General features: G+C 44.4%; 2 protein-coding genes and 1 long non-coding RNA gene across 5 annotated transcripts; 2 read left to right on the forward strand and 1 right to left on the reverse strand.

Annotated features, from left to right (window-relative positions):
• Window positions 1-3,134: 3,134 nt before the first annotated feature.
• On the forward strand, window positions 3,135-12,086 carry LOC133539690 (zinc finger protein 234-like). 3 transcript variants are annotated; one of them, XM_061881787.1, is made up of 7 exons: window positions 3,135-3,214; window positions 7,069-7,127; window positions 7,209-7,846; window positions 7,917-7,986; window positions 8,051-8,433; window positions 9,569-9,689; window positions 11,449-12,086. In XM_061881787.1, exons 2-7 carry the CDS (start codon window positions 7,091-7,093, stop codon window positions 12,027-12,029), a joined length of 1,830 nt encoding a protein of 609 aa, XP_061737771.1. In that variant the 5' UTR covers window positions 3,135-3,214; window positions 7,069-7,090; the 3' UTR covers window positions 12,030-12,086. The 3 variants fall into 3 exon arrangements, with proteins under 3 accessions (XP_061737771.1, XP_061737770.1, XP_061737773.1); XM_061881786.1 differs by having other exon boundaries at window positions 3,156-3,337; XM_061881789.1 differs by lacking the exon at window positions 3,135-3,214 and adding an exon at window positions 4,711-5,569.
• On the forward strand, window positions 12,060-19,609 carry tmem116 (transmembrane protein 116). Its single transcript, XM_061881794.1, has 11 exons — window positions 12,060-12,266; window positions 12,328-12,374; window positions 12,432-12,498; window positions 12,576-12,695; window positions 12,789-12,893; window positions 15,756-15,793; window positions 15,865-15,948; window positions 16,016-16,133; window positions 18,955-19,099; window positions 19,171-19,238; window positions 19,298-19,609. The coding sequence occupies exons 1-11, from the start codon at window positions 12,213-12,215 to the stop codon at window positions 19,445-19,447; spliced, it is 996 nt and encodes a 331-aa protein (XP_061737778.1). The 5' UTR covers window positions 12,060-12,212; the 3' UTR covers window positions 19,448-19,609.
• LOC133539697 (uncharacterized) lies at window positions 14,098-19,473 on the reverse strand. Its single transcript, XR_009803472.1, has 3 exons — window positions 19,012-19,473; window positions 14,608-14,705; window positions 14,098-14,494 (listed from the first exon to the last, which is right to left on the reverse strand). It is a non-coding gene; the product is annotated as an uncharacterized LOC133539697 (long non-coding RNA).
• Window positions 19,610-19,815: the final 206 nt, after the last annotated feature.

Here is a 19,815-nt window from a genome sequence, read left to right on the forward strand (position 1 = left end):
TCCATAAATATTGATGTTAAAGATGTATTTTTTTGTGAAGAAATGTTTAGAATCATGAATCCAGATGAATCTCTATTACAATCCCCAAAGAGGGCACTTTAAGTTGATGATTACTCCTATGCGTAGAAATCGTTATTAGGGACCGAATATCCCCTTGGGACAGAGGACTCTATTGTATTTCTATATTTTTATTATTATTTATTATTCCGCCGCCTCTTTGAGCTGTAATTTGACCCCCTTAACATGCCTTAAAACTCCCCATATTTGACACACACATCAGTACTGGCGAAAATTGCGATCTAATAAAAACAAACCTCAAAATTGTGCATTAGCGCCCCCTAGGAAAAAACAGACATGTCGTAGAGACATGAAACAAAAACCTCTATATAGGTCTGACTTAGACCTCGATTTCATACATTGACACCTTTCAGCAAAAATCCACAGGAAGTTGGAAAAAAACACTTCAAAACAAAAGTTTCCTAATAATGTGCATGTAAAGATATGATGTCTGGGTGATTGATGGCAGGAAGCACCAGCGTGTATGGGTGAAAGAAAGAAGTACCAGTGTGACCCCAGGATGCAGGGAAGGTAGGTAAAGTGCAGGTAAAGATATGTTGAATGGGTAAAAGCAGGAAATACCAGCAAAAGTCGGTCCCGTCCATTGCTGCTTGCAGCTTTAATTTATAATTGAATCACTTGTTTATTTTTCAACAAGTTTTGTAGTTATTTTTATATCTTTTTTTCCAAATAGTTCAAGAAAGACCACTACAAATTTTCTCTCTGGCACACATCGAGAGTGGACGCTCCCCTTTCCTCTCCCTGCTTGCTTCTTTGTTTTGTCTTGTCTTAACTTTCTTGTTGCCTCTTTTTGCACTGCTCTCCAAATCTAAACATTGGAACTATTTAACTGGCCTCAACAAAATTGACAAGATCTCAGGTTTGGGGGAACCTGCTGTCGTGACGAAGCGGTTGTTGCTGGACACACGACGGACTCTTGGGAGAAGAAGGAGGGCCGCGTGCCTGGCGACCCTTTTCTGTCGAGGACGTGAAAATATCCACCTATTCGGAATTATGACAACCGGACATCTGCTGATTGGAGTAAGCATTGCTCTGGTTTGTCGACAAATTGGAAGTTGCTGGCAGTCTTCAAAGTACCCCAAAGCTGCCACAAATGATTGGAGGATGCGGAAAGAACTGTGGATTACATCGGACTGTCTACCCCGCAGTTTTTGACGACCAGTTATAGACAATTTAGAGTGAAAAGCAAATTTTATTTTCACTCGCATACAAATCATTCTAACTTGGACTGTTTCCCTGGCTTCGAGACTCTCCCGAAGGACGGTGCTGTGAAGACACACACCTGTTGTTGTTGACTTTGGACTAGCGACTGCATAATACATCAAGGCCGCGGAACAGACACACACTGCGGGCTTACACACACACACACACATCCACATAAAAATATACGCCACACATACACACCCCACCCCCCTCCCAACCCAACGTCCTCGACGCAAATCCCATAGGGGTGATGAATGGATGGTCAAGTGAAGTGAAGTGAATTATATTTATATAGCGCTTTTCTCAAGTGACTCAAAGCGCTTTTACATAGTGACACCCAATATCTAAGTTCCATTTAAACCAGTGTGGGTGGCACTTGGAGCAGGTGGGTAAAGTGTCTTGCCCAAGGACACAACGGCAGTAACTAGGATGGCACAAGCGGGAATCGAACCTGCAACCCTCAAGTTGCTGGCACGGCCGCTCTACCAACCGAGCTATGCCGCCCCGTCAGCGCCTGAAGAGCTGCGGCCTACCACCATGACCTTGAACTACCTTCCCTCTGTTGCTAGATAGGGGCGGCATGGCGTAGTGGGTAGAGCGGCCGTGCCAGAAACCTGAGGGTTGCAGGTTCGCTTCCCACCTAATTAACATTCAAATCGCTGCCGTTGTGTCCTTGGGCAGGACACTTCACCCTTGCCCACGGTGCCGCTCACACTGATGAATGAATGATGAATGAATGATTGGTGGTGGTCGGAGGGGCTGTAGGCGCAAAGTGGCAGCCACGCTTCCGTCAGTCTACCCCAGGGCAGCTGTGGCTACAGATGTAGCTTACCACCACCAGGTGTGAATGATGGGTTCCCACTTCTCTGTGAGCGCTTTGAGTACCTAACAATAGAAAAGCACGATATAAATCTAATCCATTATTATTATTATTATTATATCTCGAGATGTATGTTGTAATATGTATATGTGCTTTGCTATGGAGGGGTTTTCCCACTCCAGACTGGGCCCCCTTAGGAGCCCAGTCTAGATCGTAATTTTTTTTTTACTCATCCGTCCCCAACGTTTACTTTTTTTCCCAGCGTTCTTGTTCTGTAACCCTGTACACTGTTTGTTTGTCTAATCTTGAACAGGTTTGTGCTGAAAACAAAGTTTTGTTGTACTTGTGCAATGACAATAAAGACTTATCCAAATGAGCAATATTTTGCAATTTTGTACAATTTAATAGGCTTCACGGTGGCAGAGGGGTTAGTGCGTCTGCCTCACAATACGAAGTTCCTGCAGTCCTGGGTTCAAATCCAGGCTCGGGATCTTTCTGTGCGGAGTTTGCATGTTCTCCCCGTGAATGCGTGGGTTCCCTCCGGGTACTCCGGCTTCCTCCCACTTCCAAAGACATGCACCTGGGGATAGGTTGATTGGCAACACTAAATTGGCCCTAGTGTGTGAATGTGAGTGTGAATGTTGTCTGTCTATCTGTGTTGGCCCTGCGATGAGGTGGCGACTTGTCCAGGGTGTACCCTGCCTTCCGCCCGATTGTAGCTGAGATAGGCGCCAGCGCCCCCCGCGACCCCGAAAGGGAATAAGCGGTAGAAAATGGATGGATGGATACAATTTAATAAATCAGAAACTGATGACACAGTGCTGTATTTTACTTCTTTATCTCTTTTTTTTTTTCAACCAAAAATGCTTTTCTCTGATTAGGGGGTAGTTTAATTAAAAAATGTTCACAGGGGGGTACATCACTGAAAAAAGGTTGAGAACCACTGCTGTAGTCAAAACGCCATACCGAAGGGGGGCGCTAATGCACCAGTTGCAATGAATGCCTGCCGCCACAACAGCGAAGAAGAAAAATAGCTCACTTTAATGCTGCACTGCTGGTGTCTGGCGCCCCCTGATGTCGGAATGAAGAACTACTAACAACAACATAACTCAGGCAAGAAGAAACATATGCACCGCTGCCACAGTCTTTTTGTACACTACTCCAAGCTGTAAATACTCCTAAATGACATACAAATTGCAAGCGGGGAGTAAATTGCATATCTTTTAACATACTCAGGCAAGTTCTTTAAAAAAATTGCTCTTTAAAGTGTTGGTGGTGACGTGCTAGCAGGCGACAGGCCAACGTTCGCTTTCAGGCTAGTTATTCCTGGCCAAGATGATAATGTTTCACAAAAGTGCTAATTACTGAGTTTAACGACCGTTACGTTTTAAATCTTTAAAGGGGTCGTGACGCGTTTAGCCTGGCTAGCTTGTGTTGGCTTAGCAGCGCTGCTAGCTTATGTTAGCTCATTTCTGCTGGCTCTGGTTGGTGTTTTATCGCGTTAGCATCTCTTTTCTGCGCTAAAAGTGTCTTTATCACAAATAGAAATATGGTCTTCATTGTGTGTTTAGCTAATTATACATTTTAGCTTGCGTCCATCGCTTTTACTTTTAGCTATAGTGCTATCTAACTTTACAGGAAGTTGAATTACCGTATTTCCTTGAATTGCCGCAGGGCATATAGTATGCGCCTGCCTTGAATTACTGCCGGGCCACACTCGCTTCCCGAAATAATTAGCGCATGCTTAGTATTACCGCCTGGTCAAACTTGTGATGTCAAGAGTGAAACTTCCCCTGTCATCATTTTCAAAATGGAGGAGGCTGATTTCAATACCGGTAATTTAAAATCGTATAAAGGGAAGAAGATTAAGAGCTGCTGGAATATTAATTTTCCTGAAGGAATCAATAAAGTACTATCTATCTATCTATCTAGCTATTCAGTAGGATTAAAGGTCCTATCTTACATCACACTCAAATTTTTAACCGCATGCCTTTGGTAGGCGCAGGAGCGAGAAAAGGTTTTTAAAGAATTAGCGCGTGCTTATTTTTACCGCATGCCTTTGGTAAGCGCAGGGGTGAGAAGAGGTTTTGGGATAATTAGCGCATGCTTACTTTTACCGCATGCCTTTGGTAAGCGCAGGAGTGAGAAGAGGTTTTAAATTAATTAGCGCCCCGGCGGCAATTCAAATTAATTAGCGCCCCGGCGGCAATTCAAGGAAATACGGTGACCTCTTTCAAAGTGCACTTCCTGTAAACTTTCGTGTTTTTGGCACTGTCACGCCAAATTTCTTCTCCCCACAAAAACCTTCCCCCACCCCATTTACTTCCGGGGTCATGATTAATACAGACGTTTTGTTAACGCTATATTATAAAAATACAGACGTTTTGTTAACGCTACATTATAGAAAAAAATAAAAAAACAATTTACAAACACAAGCTATGGGATGACATAAGAGGAAACGTGACCCCGGAAGTAAATGCGTCATCCCATAGCTTGTGTTTGTAAATTGTTTTTTAATTTTTTTAATAATATAGCGTGAACAAAACGTCTGTATTTTTATAATATAGCGTTAACAAAACGTCTGTATTAATCATGACCCCGGAAGTAAATGGGGGGGGGGGTTGTAGGGGGAAGAAATTTGGCGTGACAGCTTCGACTGAGGGTACGGTACGCTGGGTCGCTAGCTACGGTAACATTAAAATAGCCCAGGGGTTTCCAAAGTCTTTCCACAAAGGGCCGCACACAGAAAAATTTAGGCATACGGGGCGGGGCCATTTTGATATTTTTCATTTTTAAACCATAACAAAATATATGGATTTTTTTTTTAATCCTTAGGGCTCCTGGGCAGCATAGAGGGTCTCAGTCACTAAAATGTTAAAAATAAGTCAAATTATTTTTATTATTTTTTATTTAAAGGCCTACTGAAATGAGATTTTCTTATTCAAACGGGGATAGCAGGTCCATTCTGTGTCATACTTGATCATTTCGCTATATTGCCATATTTTTGCTGAAAAGATTTAGTAGAGAACATCCAAGATAAAGTTTGCAACTTTTGGTGGCTAATAAAAAAAGTCTTGCCTTTACCGGAAGTAGCAGACGATGTGCGCGTGACGTCACTGGTTGTAGGGCTCCTCACATCCTCACGTTGTTTATAATGTGAGTCTCCAGTAGCGAGAGCTATTCGGACTGAGAAAGCGACGATCTCCCCATTAATTTGAGCGAGGATGAAAGATTTGTGGATGAGGAAATTTGGAGTGAAGGACTAGAAGAAAAGTGATTGCAGTGAGAGCGATTCAGATGTTTTTAGACACGTTTACTAGGATAATTCTGGGAAATCCCTTATCTGCCTATTCAGTTGCTAGTGTTTTAATGAGTTATAATAGTACCTAATAGTCGGAGGGGTGTGGCCACGGGTGTGTTGAGGAAAGTCACGAAGCTGCAGCAGGACAGAAGCTCCGCTGATCTCCGGTAAGAGGCGACTTATTACCACAATTTTCTCACCAAAAACTTCCGTTTGACATGTAGTCGGGATCCATGTTCGCTTGACCGCTCTGATCCATAGTAAAGCTTCACCTCCAGGAATTTTAAACAAGGAAACACCGTGTGTTTGTGTGGCTAAAAGCTAAAAGCTTCCCACCTCCATCATTCTACTTTGACTTCATTATTAATTGAACAAATTGCAAAAGATTCAGCAACACAGACGTCCAAAATACTGTGTAATTATGCGATGAAAAGAGACGACTTTTAGCCGCAAGTGGTGCTGGGCTAATATGTCCCCTCCAACCAATAACGTCACAAACACGCGTCATCATTCCGCAACGTTTTCAACAGGAAACTCCGCGGGAAATTTAAAATTGTAATTTAGTAAACTAAAGCGGCCGTATTGGCATGTGTTGCAATGTTAATATTTCATCATTAATTTATAAACTATCAGACTGGGTGTTCGCTAGTAATAAGTTTCAGTAGGCCTTTAATGCTTACAGTAAATTTCTATATCAACTTGAGGTTGATATAAAGTTAAAAAAAATAAGGTTTTATGCCTTTTCTGTCAAAGACAACTTTGTTTTTTATAGTAAAACTGAAATATGCAGTATTTTGATAGATAGATAGTACTTTATTGATTCCTTCAGGAGAGTTCCTTTATTTAGCAATTAAAGCCTTCAAAGATCAATAATGCAGGACACCATTGATTTTGGTAATTAATAATTTTGAGTAATCACAGTGAAAAATTGAATAAAATCCTACTAAATCTATTTGAGATCCGAAAGGTTCCCCACTCATAAAAGGATGCATTTTTATTAGTTTTTTGTTTTTTTTTAACTTTTAACACTTAAATTTCAAGATCAACTTCCGATATATCTGTTGATTTTAAGTATGAAGTATTATTTTGTATTGTTTTAAATGCTCTTTGGTCAAAACTTTGTTTTTATATGGCAACCACACAACATATGCAATATTTTTTCCACATAAAACATCTTAAAGTAATAGTTTTTAGGAATAATTCATTATAACAGATTTTTTTTGTCCTTTTTTTTGCGCAATGGAAAAAAAAGAAAAGAAAAAAGGGGGGGAAAAAAGCTGCCTGCATGGCAGCTTTGTGTCAAGATTGCCACTTTTCTCATTAGAGTTCACCTCATTGCACCTTTTTTAAATGTTTATTTTTAAATTTTTTCAATACTGTCAATTTTGCAATTTTTGCAGAATGTGTGGCGGGCCGGTAAACGATTAGCTGTGGGCCGCTAATGGCCCCCGGGCCGCACTTTGGACACCCCTGATATAGCCGAATGTGTTTGCTAAGTTTCTATAACGCATGTTACTTTGTGACACAAGACAATCGATGTTTGTGTTCAAAATAATGACTTTCAGTCCTGTTCGTAGGTCAAAGACATTCTTAATACGTTTATATGGCTATGTCAATATTGTTGACAAGTTTATATAACGATATTTCTACTTGTGCTTGATTTTAGTGTTTCATGGCAGGAAGAGGAGATGAATGACGTCAAAATAGAACAAAATGCTACTGAAGGTTAGGCTTTTATTGTGAAATGCCACTGTCTGTGATTTAAAGGCGATGTCATCGCAGCGTCTTGTGCTTCACGCCCTGCAGGAGATGAGCCGCCGCTGCCCAAGGCAAGCGTGGAGGCGTCCAAGCGGCGCCACCACTGCTCGCTGTGCGACCGAGACTTCTCGTGTCCGTCCCGCCTGTCCGACCACATGGCGGCGCACGCCGGTGAGAAGCCGCACGCGTGTCCCGTGTGCGGCAAGCGCTTTAGCAAGAAGGTCAACGTGAAGGCCCACCAGCGGGTACACACGGGCGAGAAGCCGTACTCGTGCCCCGACTGCGGCGTCAGCTACTCGCAGCCGGGCTGCCTGCGCCGCCATCGCCTGCGCCACGCCCCGGAGAAGCAGCACCTCTGTGGGGTGTGCGGGCGGGGCTTCCTGCAGCGCCGCTACCTGCTGCAGCACCAGCGCTCGCACACGGGCGAGCGACCCTACGCCTGCCCGCACTGCCCCAAGCGCTTCGCCTCTGCTGGCGGCCTGTCGGAACACCGCCACTTGCATGAGGCGGAGGCCCGTTACTCGTGCCACTTGTGCCGCAAGGTGTTCTCCACGGCATCGGCCTTCCGCGACCACGCCACGCTTCACACGGGCCGCAAGTCCCACCCCTGCTCGCTGTGCAGCAGGAGCTTCAACAGACCCGGCCTGCTCAGGAAGCACCTGCTCAAACACCTGCAGCTCACCGCGGTGCGTCATGCCCATCATGTCAGCCATGTTCCCTCTCTCTGACTGTCTTCTAAATCCTGTCACATGACAGCCGGCTGACGGCGGCGCGGTCTCCAACGGCGAGGAAGTGGACCCCTCGCAGGAACCGCCTGCATCGCCAGGTGAGCCAACCATGTGGCCCGTCGAGGTGGCGGTTTGTTAAAGTGCACTTCCTGTTTGCGACAGGAAGCGGGAAGAAGAGGAGGAAGATGCTCCACGTGTGTGACGTGTGTGGGCGGAGCTTCTCCAGACCCTACAAGCTGAAGGAGCACCTGGAGGTTCACGGCGCCCAGAAGCTGCACGACTGCTCGTACTGCGGGAAGTCGTTCGCCAACGCCACCAACCTGAAAGCTCACCTGAAGATCCACACGCATGAAAGGCTGCACTCCTGCAGCGTCTGTTCCAAGCGCTTCCTGCGGCCTTACGAGCTGCGCAAGCACATGAGCATCCATGTCCGTCAAAGCCTGTTGGACGCCACCGCCGCAAGCTCCGCCCCCAAACAGCCTGATAGTCCTGCAGATGTGCCGGTAGAGACGGCGTCACTTCCTGCAGACGACCTGCAGGGCAAGGTAGTTTTGATGTCTTAAAGGCCTACTGAAAGCCACTACTACCGACCACGCAGTCTGATAGTTTATATATCAACGATGAAATATTAACATTGCAACACATGCCAATACGGCCTTTTTAGTTTACTAAATTGTAATTTTAAATTTCCCGCAAAGTGTCCTGTTAAACGTCGCAGAAGGCTGACGTGTACGCGTGACGTCACGGACTTTTAGGAAATACTAGCGCTGCGCACACACACAGCTAAAAGTCGTCTGCTTTAACCGCATAATTACATTATTTTGGACATCTGTGTTGCTGAATCTTTTGCAATTTGTTCAATTAGTAATGGAGAAGTCAAAGTAGAAAGATGGAGTTGGGAAGCTTTAGCCACACAAACACACTGTGATTCCTTGTTTAAATCTCCCGGAGGTGAAACTTTACTATGGATCAGAGCGGTCAAGCAAACATGGATCCCGACCAATTGTCAACCAGCAGTTTTCGGTGAGAAAATTTGTGGCAAAAAGTCGCCACTTACCGGAGATCGGTTGAGCTTGGGCCTTCTGTACAGCTCACGTCGACTTCCATCAGACACTGGCCTCAAGACACCCGTGGATACACACTTCCGAATATCAGGAACTATTAAACTCACTAAAACACTAGCAACACAATAGAAAGATAAGGAATTCCCCAGAATTATCCTAGTAAATGTGTCTAAAAACATCTGTATCCGTCCCAATGCAATCGCGTTTTTTTTTTTTTTTCTAGTCTGTCGCTATCAATATCCTCAAACACAAATCTTTCATCTTCGTTCAAATTAATGGGGAAATTTTTGTTTTCTCGGTCAGAATAGCTCTTTTTGTTGGAGGCTTCCATTAAAAACAATGTGAGGATGCGAGGAGCCATCAACGGGTGACGTCATCGTCTGCGACTTCCGGTAAAGGCAGGGCTTTTCTGTTAGCGACCAAAAGTTGCGAACTTTATCGTGGATGTTCTCTACTAAATCCTTTCAGCAAAAATATGGCAATATCGCGTAATGATCAAGTATGACACATAGAATGGACCTGTTATCCCCGTTTGAATAAGAAAATCTCATTTCAGTAGGCCTTTAACATTCCCATGACAGCTGACCTGTTTAATGATGTCATCGCTGTCTGCCAGGATCTGCCTGGCAACCATAGCAACGAAGATGCTGTGAAGGAGGATGACGACGACGAAGGACCCGTTAGCGGTCTGATTAATTCTGATGGTGAAGAAGAAGACTGGAGCGCTGCTGTCACACGTACGTTGGACGCTTGTCCTTCATGTCATCTATGTCTCATGTCCCCCCCACATCTCTTCATGTCCCCTACCCATATCGTCATGTCTCTTATCTCCCTCATTTCCTCATGTCCTGCAAATCTCCTCATGTCTTGAATCTCCTCATGTGCCTCACGTAGTCATGTACCCCGCATCTGGTCACATCCTGCATCTCAACATGTGCCTGTCGTTGTCATGTCCCCCACATCTCGTCATGTCCTGCATCTCAACATCAGGGTTCAAGTTTGTCATATGCAGACTACACCTCAGTGAAATGCTTTTTTCCATGCCCTTCAGATATTGCGTACAGTGAGATCCAAACATTAGTTGCAGAATCTAATATACTAAATACAAAAAATTGATTAGCTCTGATGTACATTAATTACAAGACAATTAAGTTGCACAATAAGTCACAGTAGTTATGGTAGAGGTATCAGGTCAAGGAGAAGTACAGTAGTCAAATACAGTACCAGTGCCATATCAAATAGTGTAACAGTATGTACAGTATAGGAAGCATGTGCCTTTTGTTATGTCCCCCGCATCTCGTCATGTCCCCCGCTTCTCGTCATGTCCCCCCATATCGTCATGTCCCCCGCTTCTCGTCATGTCCCCCCATATCATCATGTACCCCACATCTCATCATGTCCCCCACGCCCGTTCATGCCCCCCTCCCCATATTTTCATGTCCTCCACATCTGGTCATGCCCCCCCCCCTCCATATTGTCATGTCCTCCGCATCTCGTCATGTCCCCCTCATCTCCCACATCTGGTCATGTCCCCCCCATATCGTCATGTCCTCCTCATCTACCGCATCTCTTCATGTCCACCCCCATTTCATTTCCCCGTCATCTCCCACATCTCCTCATGTCCACCCCCATATCGTCATGTCCCCCTCATCTCCCACATCTGGTCATGTCCCCTCCATATCGTCATGTCCCCCTCATCTCCCACATCTCCTCATGTCCACCCCCATATCGTCATTTCCCCCTCATCTCCCACATCTGGTCATGTCCCCTCCATATTGTCATGTCCCCCTCATCTCCCACATCTGGTCATATCTCCCACATCTGGTCATGTCCCCCCCATATCGTCATGTCCTCCTCATCTCCTCATGTCCACCCCCATATCATTTCCCCGTCATCTCCCACATCTCCTCATGTCCACCCCATATCGTCATGTCCTCCTCATCTACCGCATCTCCTCATGTCCACCCCCATTTCATTTCCCCCGTCATCTCCCACATCTCCTCATGTCCACCCCCATATCGTCATGTCCCCCTCATCTCCCACATCTGGTCATATCCCCCCCATATCGTCATGTCCCCCTCATCTCCCACATGTGGTCATATCTCCCACATCTGGTCATGTCCCCCCCATATCGTCATGTCCTCCTCATCTCCCACATCTGGTCATGTCCCCCTCATCTCCCACATCTGGTCATGTCCACCCCCATATCGTCATGTCCTCCTCATCTCCCGTATCTCCTCATGTCCACCCCCATATCGTCATGTCCCCCTCATCTCCCGTATCTCCTCATGTCCACCCCCATATCGTCATGTGCCCATCATCTCCCACATCTGGTCATGTCCCCCTCATCTCATCATGTTTTTCCTGCTCTTCATGTCCCCCACATCTTCACGTCCCTCATGTTCTTCCTGCCCACCATGTCCCTCGCGCCATGTGTCTCCCGTTCTTGGTCTTGGCGTCCCTCATGTCCTCACGCGCTCTCTCCCTTCCTCCCAGCGGAGGGCGGCGCAGAGGTGCAGTCAGACGAGGACAAGCGCAGGCACGTCTGCCCTGTCTGCGCTCGCGACTGCTTCAAGGCGTCTGCGCTGTTAAAGCACCTGCGCATTCACTCGGGAGAACGTCCCTTCCAGTGCGTCACCTGCAAGAAGAGCTTCACGCAGCAGGTGCACCTCAAGGAGCACCGGCGGATCCACACGGGCGAGAAGCCGTTTTTGTGCAAGCAGTGTGACAAGAGCTTCACCTTCTCCAGCGCTCTGCGCCGCCACCAGCGGCTGCACGCTGACACGCGACCCTATGCATGCAGCGACTGCCCCAAGACCTTCAAGCAGCCCAGCGCCCTCAAGAGCCACCAGCTCGTCCACTCGGACGTGCGCCATCAGTGTCCCGTGTGTAACAAGAGCTTCACCCGCACGCTGGAACTCCGCTACCACGTGGACGTGCACGCTGCCGGCCGCCCGTACATGTGCCGCATCTGCATGAAGGACCTGAGCGGCGCCCGAGCTTTCCGCAAGCACATGAAGCGGCACCAGGCCGCCAGCTCGCCGCCTCAGACGAGCACTCCCGCTTCGCTAGGCTAACCAAATGATGATGTTGTCATAGCAATAGCACCACACAAATAAAACACTTGCTCAGCACAGTTTGTCGCTTCATTCTGCTTGCAACTTTGCCCTCTGAGCGGCGCTGTGGGGCTGCCTCCTAGTGGGCGGGGCCTGTGTGTATAAAAGCGCAGGGCACACATGCTGATCCACAACTGACCTGACATGGATCAAATGCCCTCATACCAGAACTCCACTGGACCACATGACTGGACCCAGGTCAGTATGTAGTGTCTCTGAGCTTTGTTTGTGGTTCTGATCCACGTCGGTTTCTCTACAGATCCAGGATGTGGTCCAGTGGGCCCAGATGCTCGTGTCTCTGCTCAGGTGAGCGCACGCTCTGATTGGTTCTGACGATTTTGGTTCTAACCGTGGCTGTTCCAGCGCACTCGCCTCCGCCTCCATCATCTCCTGCATGATGTCCCAGCGACCAGACGGGAACACGGCTGAGGTGAGTTTCTGTGCCTGATCCAAAACCACGTGACCGTCCTAGAACTTGACTAGCGCACGTGACGTGCACACTTGCAGCTGCAGGCGCCGCTCCTGCTTGCTGCCTCCGACCTGCTGCTCGCCCTCTGCTGGCTGCTAGGGGGCGCCCTGGGGTCTCAGCGATGCCTCGTCCGGGACCACCTTCACATGGCCCGGCAGGTCAGGACCCGGAATGTTCCCACAAGCAGATGACCTAATTTTTTTGTTGTGCACGTGACCGTGTGTGTGTGTGTGTGTGTGTGTGTGTGTCAGGTTGTGTGCATGGCGTCCTTCTTCTACACACTCAACTACGTGTGGAGCGTCTACGCCAACCTGCGCCTCAGGTTCTCCTTCGGCCCACAGCAACACCTTGGACAGGTACCACTCACATGTATAGAACATGTATCCAGATCGGGGGTGTCCCAAAAAACATGTTTACGGCCCGAGGAACATTCTAAAAATTATATTTAAAAAGAAAGAAACACATTTTAAAAAAGTGGAATAAAAGAAAGTCTAATAAAACAAAGCTGCCATGCAGACTGTTTTATTTCTTTAAAACTCATTACTCATAAAAAAAATAATGAATCAAAATCAATGTTATTAATTATTGACCTATTGAAAGCCTCAAGTAATACACATCAAATATTCCACTTTAACCTATTTTGCCTATTTGGCAGTTAAAAAAACGAAAGTTTTCTATGACAAAAAGGGCATAAAACACACAAAAAAAACATGAACAAATTATAAAAACTCAATCTCCGGTTATATATGAAGTTAAAGTTAAAAATAATTTGAATGAATTTTAATATTTTTTTTATATGTATATATTATTGCTCAAAAATAATAATGGATTAAAATCGATGTTGTCAATTATTGCTCTATTCATGGCTTCATTTACTTTACAAAAAACGATGCACTTTTGAAATAATTTGGGGCGAAACATTGAAGTTATTGAGTTTGACCTACTAAAATGTTCGATGACAAAAATGGCTTAAAACATGAACAAATAATAAAAACTCAGACAAATAGACCTGAAGTCAAAGTTTAAGGAAACAAAAAAAAAAAAACTTACTAGTTTTCAAACATTTTTTGAATGGGATCCAATGGGGTCCCCATAAATTGTAATAAGATTTGTTATTTTTTTTAATTGTTCAAAAAATAATAATGGATTAAAATTTATGTTATAAATTATTGATATAATTAAGGCACTTACTTCACATCATTCATCCATCCATTTTCTACCGCTTGTCCCTTTCGGGGTCGCGGGGGATCGCTGGAGCCTATCTCGGCTTCATTCGGGCGGAAGGCGGTGTACACCCTGGACAAGTCACCACCTCATTGCAGTACTTCACATCAAATATTGCATTTATTTATTTGGGTGGGTGGGGGGAGATTCGCATATTTTGCCACATTATTTTTTGCGCATTATAATTTGTTTTTAACTTCAACAGATCAATCTGAAGTAGATCTAGAGATTTTAGTGTTGAATGAAAATGAATGTACAAAATCCAAAACCAGTGAAGTTGGCACATTGTGTAATTATAAATAAAAACAGAATACAACGATCTGCAAATCCTTTTGAACTTATATTTAATGGAATAGACTGCAAAGACAAGATACTTAATGGTTTTTTTTTGCAAATAATCATTAACTTACAATTTAATGGCAGCAACATATTGCAAAAAAAAGTTGGCATGGAGGCATTTTTACCACTGTTACATTGCCTTTCCTTTTAACAACACTCAATAAACATTTGGATAACTGAGGAGACCAATTTTTGTAGCTTTTCAGGTGAAATTATTCCCCATTCTTGCTTGAACAGCTTAAGTTGTTCAACAGTCCGGAGTGTCTGTTGTGGTATTTTAGGCTTCAGATTGCGCCACACATTTTCAATAGGAGACAGGTGTGGACTACAGGCAGGCCAGTCTAGTACCCGCACTCTTTTACTTCAAAGCCACGCGTGGCTTGGCATTTTCTTGCTGAAATAAGCAAGGACGTCCATAATAAATTTGCTTGGATAGCAACATAGGTTGCGCCAAAACCTTAATGTACCTTTCAGCATTAATGGTGCCTTCACAGATGTGTAACTTACCCTTGCATTCGGCACTGATACATCCCCATTCCATCACAGATGCTGGCTTTTCAACTTTGCGCCTATAACAATCCAGATGGCTCTTTTCCTCTTTGTTCCTGAGGACACAACATCCACATTTTCCAAAAACAATTTGAAATGACGACAGAACACTTTTCCAATTTGCATCAGTTCATCTTAGATGAGCTCGGGCCCAGCGAAGCCGGCAGCTCTTCTGGGTGTTGTTGATAAATGGCTTTGACTTTGCATAGCAGCGTTTTAACTTGCACTTACAGATGTAGCGACCAACTGTAGTTACTAACAGTGGTTTTGTGAAGTGTATTACTGAGTCCATGTGGTGATATCCTTAACACGCTGATGTTGACTTTTGATGCAGTCTCGCCTGTGGGATCAAAAGTCACGGGCATTCAATGTTACTTACGTGCAGTGATTTCTCCAGATTCTATGAATCTTTTGATATTACGGACAGTAGATGGTGAAATCCCTAAATTCCTTGCAATAGCCGGTTGAGAAATGTTGTTCTTAAACAATTTGCTGGCCCATTTGTTCACAAAGTGGTGACTCTCGCTCCATTCTTGCTTGTGAATGACTGAGCATTTCATGGGAACTGATTTTATGCCCAATCATGGCACCCACCTGTTCCCAATTAGCCTGTTCACCAGTGGGATGTTCCAAATAAGTGTTTGATGAGCATTCCTGAACTTTCTCAGTCTTTTTTGCCACTCGTGCCAGCTTTTTTTAAACATGTTTCAGGCATCAAATTCTAAATGAGCTGATATTTGCAAAAAAAATAAAATTCTCAGTTGGATTATAAAATATATTTGCAGTCTATTTAATAGAATATAGGTGGAAAGGATTAGCAAATAATTGTATTCTGTTTTTATTTCCGATTTACATAAAGTGCCAACTTCACTGGTTTTGGGGTTCGTATGATTTATTTTTATGCCCGGGTACTCAGGACCAAACTTGAGCGGAGCCCTAAAAGTTAAAAAGTGTAAATTTCATATTGGTTTTGAAGATGAAAAAATATCAAAGTGGCCCCCACCTGTGTTAATGTGTCAGTGTGCGGCCCTCAGAGGGAACAGTTCTTTATGTGGATGTCTGTGAAGTTCTGCATCATCATGGCGATATTTTCCTTGTTTTCCCAGAGAGTCCCGGCCGCCAAGATGACGGCGCTGCTTTGTGGGTGAGTGCGAGCCGCTTAGTGCGTCGTCACAGGAAGTGCGTTGAAGGTGAATGATGCACATGTGTCACCAGCGTGCTCCCGGTCATCCTGATGGCGCCCGTGTACATCCAAGGACGCGTCGGCCGGTGTGACGCCAACTGCAGCGACTTGTACAGGTGAGACGTTGGCAGTCAAATCAGCGGCGGCGTGTTGCTAACATTTGATTACCCCGGACGAACACAGGGGTCTGCTGATGCTTCCTGTCGCCGCTCGGCAGCCGGGCAGAGCCTGCCTGGTGCTGCGCGTCTACTCTGGCGCCATCTTCCTCGCCGCCTTCTTCCTTACGTTGGTTGGCATGATGGTGAGTTGTGCACGCCAACGCTCACACTCGCTTGCACATAGAATGCCTCGTCAAGACGGGGGCGGTATAGCTCGGTTGGAAGAGTGGCCGCGCCGGCAACTTGAGAGTTCCAGGTTTGATCCCCGCTTCTGTCATCCTAGTCACTGCCGTTGTGTCCTTGGGCAAGACACGTTACCCACCTGCTCCCAGTGCCACCCACACTGGTTTAAATGGAACTTAAATTTTGGGTTTCACTATGTGAAGCGTTTTGAGTCACTAGAGAAAAGCGCTATATAAATATAATTGGCTTCACTTTACTTCTGTCATCCGAGTCACTGCCGTTGTGTCCTTGGGCAAGACACTTTACCCACCTGCTCCCAGTGCCACCCACACTGATTTAAATGTAACTTGGATATTGGGTTTTACAATGTAAAGCGCTTTGCTTCACTAGAGAATAGCGCTATATAAATATAATTCACTTCACTTCACTTCTGTCATCCTAGTCACTGTCGTTGTGTCCTTGGGCAAGACACTTTACCCACCTGCTCCCAGTGCCACCCACACTGGTTTAAATGTAACTTGGATATTGGGTTTCACTATGTAAAGCACTTTGCTTCACTAGAGAATAGCGCTATATAAATATAATTCACTTCACCTCTGTCATCTTAGTCACTGCTGTTGTGTCCTTGGGCAAGACACTTTACCCACCTGCTCCCAGTGCCACCCACACTGGTTTAAAATGTAACTTAGATATTGGGTTTTACTATGGAAATCGCTTTGATTCACTAGAGAATAGCGCTATATAAATATAATTCACTTCACTTCACTTCTGTCATCCTAGTCACTGCTGTTGTGTCCTTGGGCAAGACACTTTACCCACCTGCTCCCAGTGCCACCCACACTGGTTTAAATGTAACTTAGATATTGGGTTTCACTATGTAAAGCGCTTTGAGTCACTAGGGAAAAGCGCTATATAAATTCACTTCACTTCACTTCACTTCTGTCATCCTAGTCACTGCCGTTGTGTCCTTGGGCAAGACACTCTACCCACCTGCTCCCAGTGCCACCCACACTGGTTTAAATGTAACTTAAATATTGGGTTTCACTATGTGAAGCGTTTTGAGTCACTAGAGAAAAGTGCTATATAAATATAATTCACTTCACTTCTGTCATCCTAGTCACTGCTGTTGTGTCCTTGGGCAAGGCACTCTACCCACCTGCTCCCAGTGCCACCCACACTGGTTTAAAAATGTAACTTAGGTATTGGGTTTCACTATGTAAAGCACTTTGAGTCACTAGTGCAGGGGTCACCAACGCGGTGCCCGCGGGCACCAGGTAACCCGTAAAGACCAGATGAGTCGCCCGCTGGCCTGTTCTAAAAATAGCTCAAATAGCAGCACTTACCAGTGAGCTGCCTCTATTTTTTAAATGTTATTTATTTACTAGCAAGCTGGTCTGGCTTTGCTCGACATTTTTAATTCTAAGAGAGACAAAACTTAAATAGAATTTGAAAATCCAAGAAAATATTGTAAAGACTTGGTCTTCACTTGTTTAAATAAATTCCTTTATTTTTTTACTTTGCTTCTTATAACTTTCAAAAAGACAATTTTAAAGAAAAAACACAACCTTAAAAATGATTTTAGGATTTTTAAACACATTTACCTTTTAAATTCCTTCCTCTTCTTTCCTGACAATTTAAATCAATGTTCAATTAGTTATTTTTTTATTGTAAAGAATAATAAATACATTTTGTGTAATTTCTCATTTTACCTTCTGTTTTTTCGAAGAAGAATATGTGTAAAAATATTTCTTTAAACTAAATTCCATCCACCATTTTCTACTGCTTATTCCCTTTTGGGGTCGCGGGGGGCGCTGGCGGCTATCTCATGATTAAAATTTAAAAAAATTATTCTGGCAAATCTAGAAAATCTTTAGAATCAAATTTAAATCTTATTTCAAAGTGTTTTGAATTTATTTAAAAAATTTTGATCTGGAAAATCTAGAAGAAATAATGATTTGTCTTTGTTAGAAATATAGCTTGGTGCAATTTGTTATATATTCTAACAAAATGCAGATTAGATTTTAACCTATTTAAAACATGTCATCAAAATTTTTAAATTATACTTAATCAGGAAAAGTTACTAATGATGTTCCATAAATTATTTTTTAAATTTTTTCAAAAAGATTCGAATTAGCTAGTTTTTCCCTTCTTTTTTTCGGTTGAATTTTGAATTTTAGAGAGTCCAAATTGAAGATAAACTATGTTTCAAAATTTAATTTTCTTTTTTTTCTGTTTTCTCCTCTTTTAAACCGTTCAATTAAGTGTTTTTTTTCAATATTTATTATCTACAAAAAACCTTCCGTAAAAGGAAAAAAAATATACGATGGAATGACAGACAGAAATACCCATTTTTATATATATATATATATATATATATATATATATATATATATATATATATATATATATATATATATATATATATATATATATATATATATTTATTAAAGGTAAATTGAGCAAATTGGCTATTTCTGGCAATTTATTGAAGTGTGTATCAAACTGGTAGCCCTTCGCATTAATCAGTACCCAAGAAGTAGCTCTTGGTTTCAAAAAGGTTGGTGACCCCTGATCTAACCACTGAGGAGGCCTTTGTAACACGTAGCATGTCTCATGAAAACATCATGCTAAAATGTAGCATGCCTTGTTAACACAAAGCTTGTCTCACTAATTTATCATGCTAAAACACCTAGCATGCTTTGCTAATACCTAGCTTGTCTCACTAATACATCACACTAACACGCGGCATGCCTTGCTAACACGTAGCATGTCCTGCACCAGATAATCATGGGAAAAGCTCGTCATGTTTACCGGCGAGTCGTGATGTCATATGGTTACCTTGGCAACCAGCAGCGGGCCTCATTCCGTTGGCTGGACTTTCGGATGCTGGCGTTCCCACTCGTCTTCGCCCTCTGCTGGGGACCTGGTCAGTTTGTCGTTTTTGTTTATTTTCTTTGTGTGTTGATGCGGGAAAAAAAAGCTCATGTGATATTTCAGCGGCGTGTCTGGTGATGATGTCATCGAGGAACGCGAGCTCGGCCTCTGCGGTGGTCTACGTCATTCAGGTGGGTGATCTGCGGCGCCGCCTTTCACCGATCAGAGGTCATGTGTGTTTGTGCGTCAGGCCTTCACGTCGCCGTCCCAGGGCGTCTTCCATAGCGTGCTGCTGGCGTGCGCCCGCGCGCGGGGGAGGGGCCGGCTGGCGTGGCGGGACGCCAACACTCAGACGCCGTTGCTGCGAGCGCAGAAGAGAAACTACCGCACCTGGCTGTGATGTTATCACTTCCACTTTGGGTGGGCGGGGGATGCCCGCTGACAAAAGGAAGTACGCCGCAGGAAAGGAGAAGTGGACAAAGGTCACATGAGACCAAAATGTTTGGAAAGTTCTAGAAGAACCACTTGACTCATCACGGTATTAAAGGTAAATATTATTTTCTTCTGTTGTCATATTTAGTCTGTTATCCCTCCAAAACACCCCCCCACACACACACCCACTTGGCAACCCCACAAAGAACGTTTTGTTAAACTAGCACAACTACGTCTCCGCAGCGCTCGTTGTCATGGCAACCACATTTGTCTGCTCTAATGAGGCACACTAGCACGTGCGCGGCGTCCTACAAACAAACATGGCCGCCTACCGCC

The sequence above is a fragment of the Nerophis ophidion genome, linkage group LG21 (assembly GCF_033978795.1).
Source record: "Nerophis ophidion isolate RoL-2023_Sa linkage group LG21, RoL_Noph_v1.0, whole genome shotgun sequence".
In the NCBI taxonomy this organism is placed as follows: domain Eukaryota; kingdom Metazoa; phylum Chordata; class Actinopteri; order Syngnathiformes; family Syngnathidae; genus Nerophis; species Nerophis ophidion.

Excerpts from the sequence above, each read along its gene's own strand:
- LOC133539690 (XM_061881787.1), top strand. The coding sequence starts at position 7,091 with ATGAATGACGTCAAAATAGAACAAAATGCTACTGAAG. Across the intron at positions 7,847-7,916 it reads AACACCTGCAGCTCACCGCG|CCGGCTGACGGCGGCGCGGT; the intron begins GTGCGTCATGCC and ends GTCACATGACAG. Across the intron at positions 7,987-8,050 it reads GGAACCGCCTGCATCGCCAG|GAAGCGGGAAGAAGAGGAGG; the intron begins GTGAGCCAACCA and ends TGTTTGCGACAG.
- tmem116 (XM_061881794.1), top strand. The coding sequence starts at position 12,213 with ATGGATCAAATGCCCTCATACCAGAACTCCACTGGACCACATGACTGG. Across the intron at positions 12,267-12,327 it reads GACCACATGACTGGACCCAG|ATCCAGGATGTGGTCCAGTG; the intron begins GTCAGTATGTAG and ends GTTTCTCTACAG. Across the intron at positions 16,134-18,954 it reads TTACGTTGGTTGGCATGATG|ATAATCATGGGAAAAGCTCG; the intron begins GTGAGTTGTGCA and ends GTCCTGCACCAG.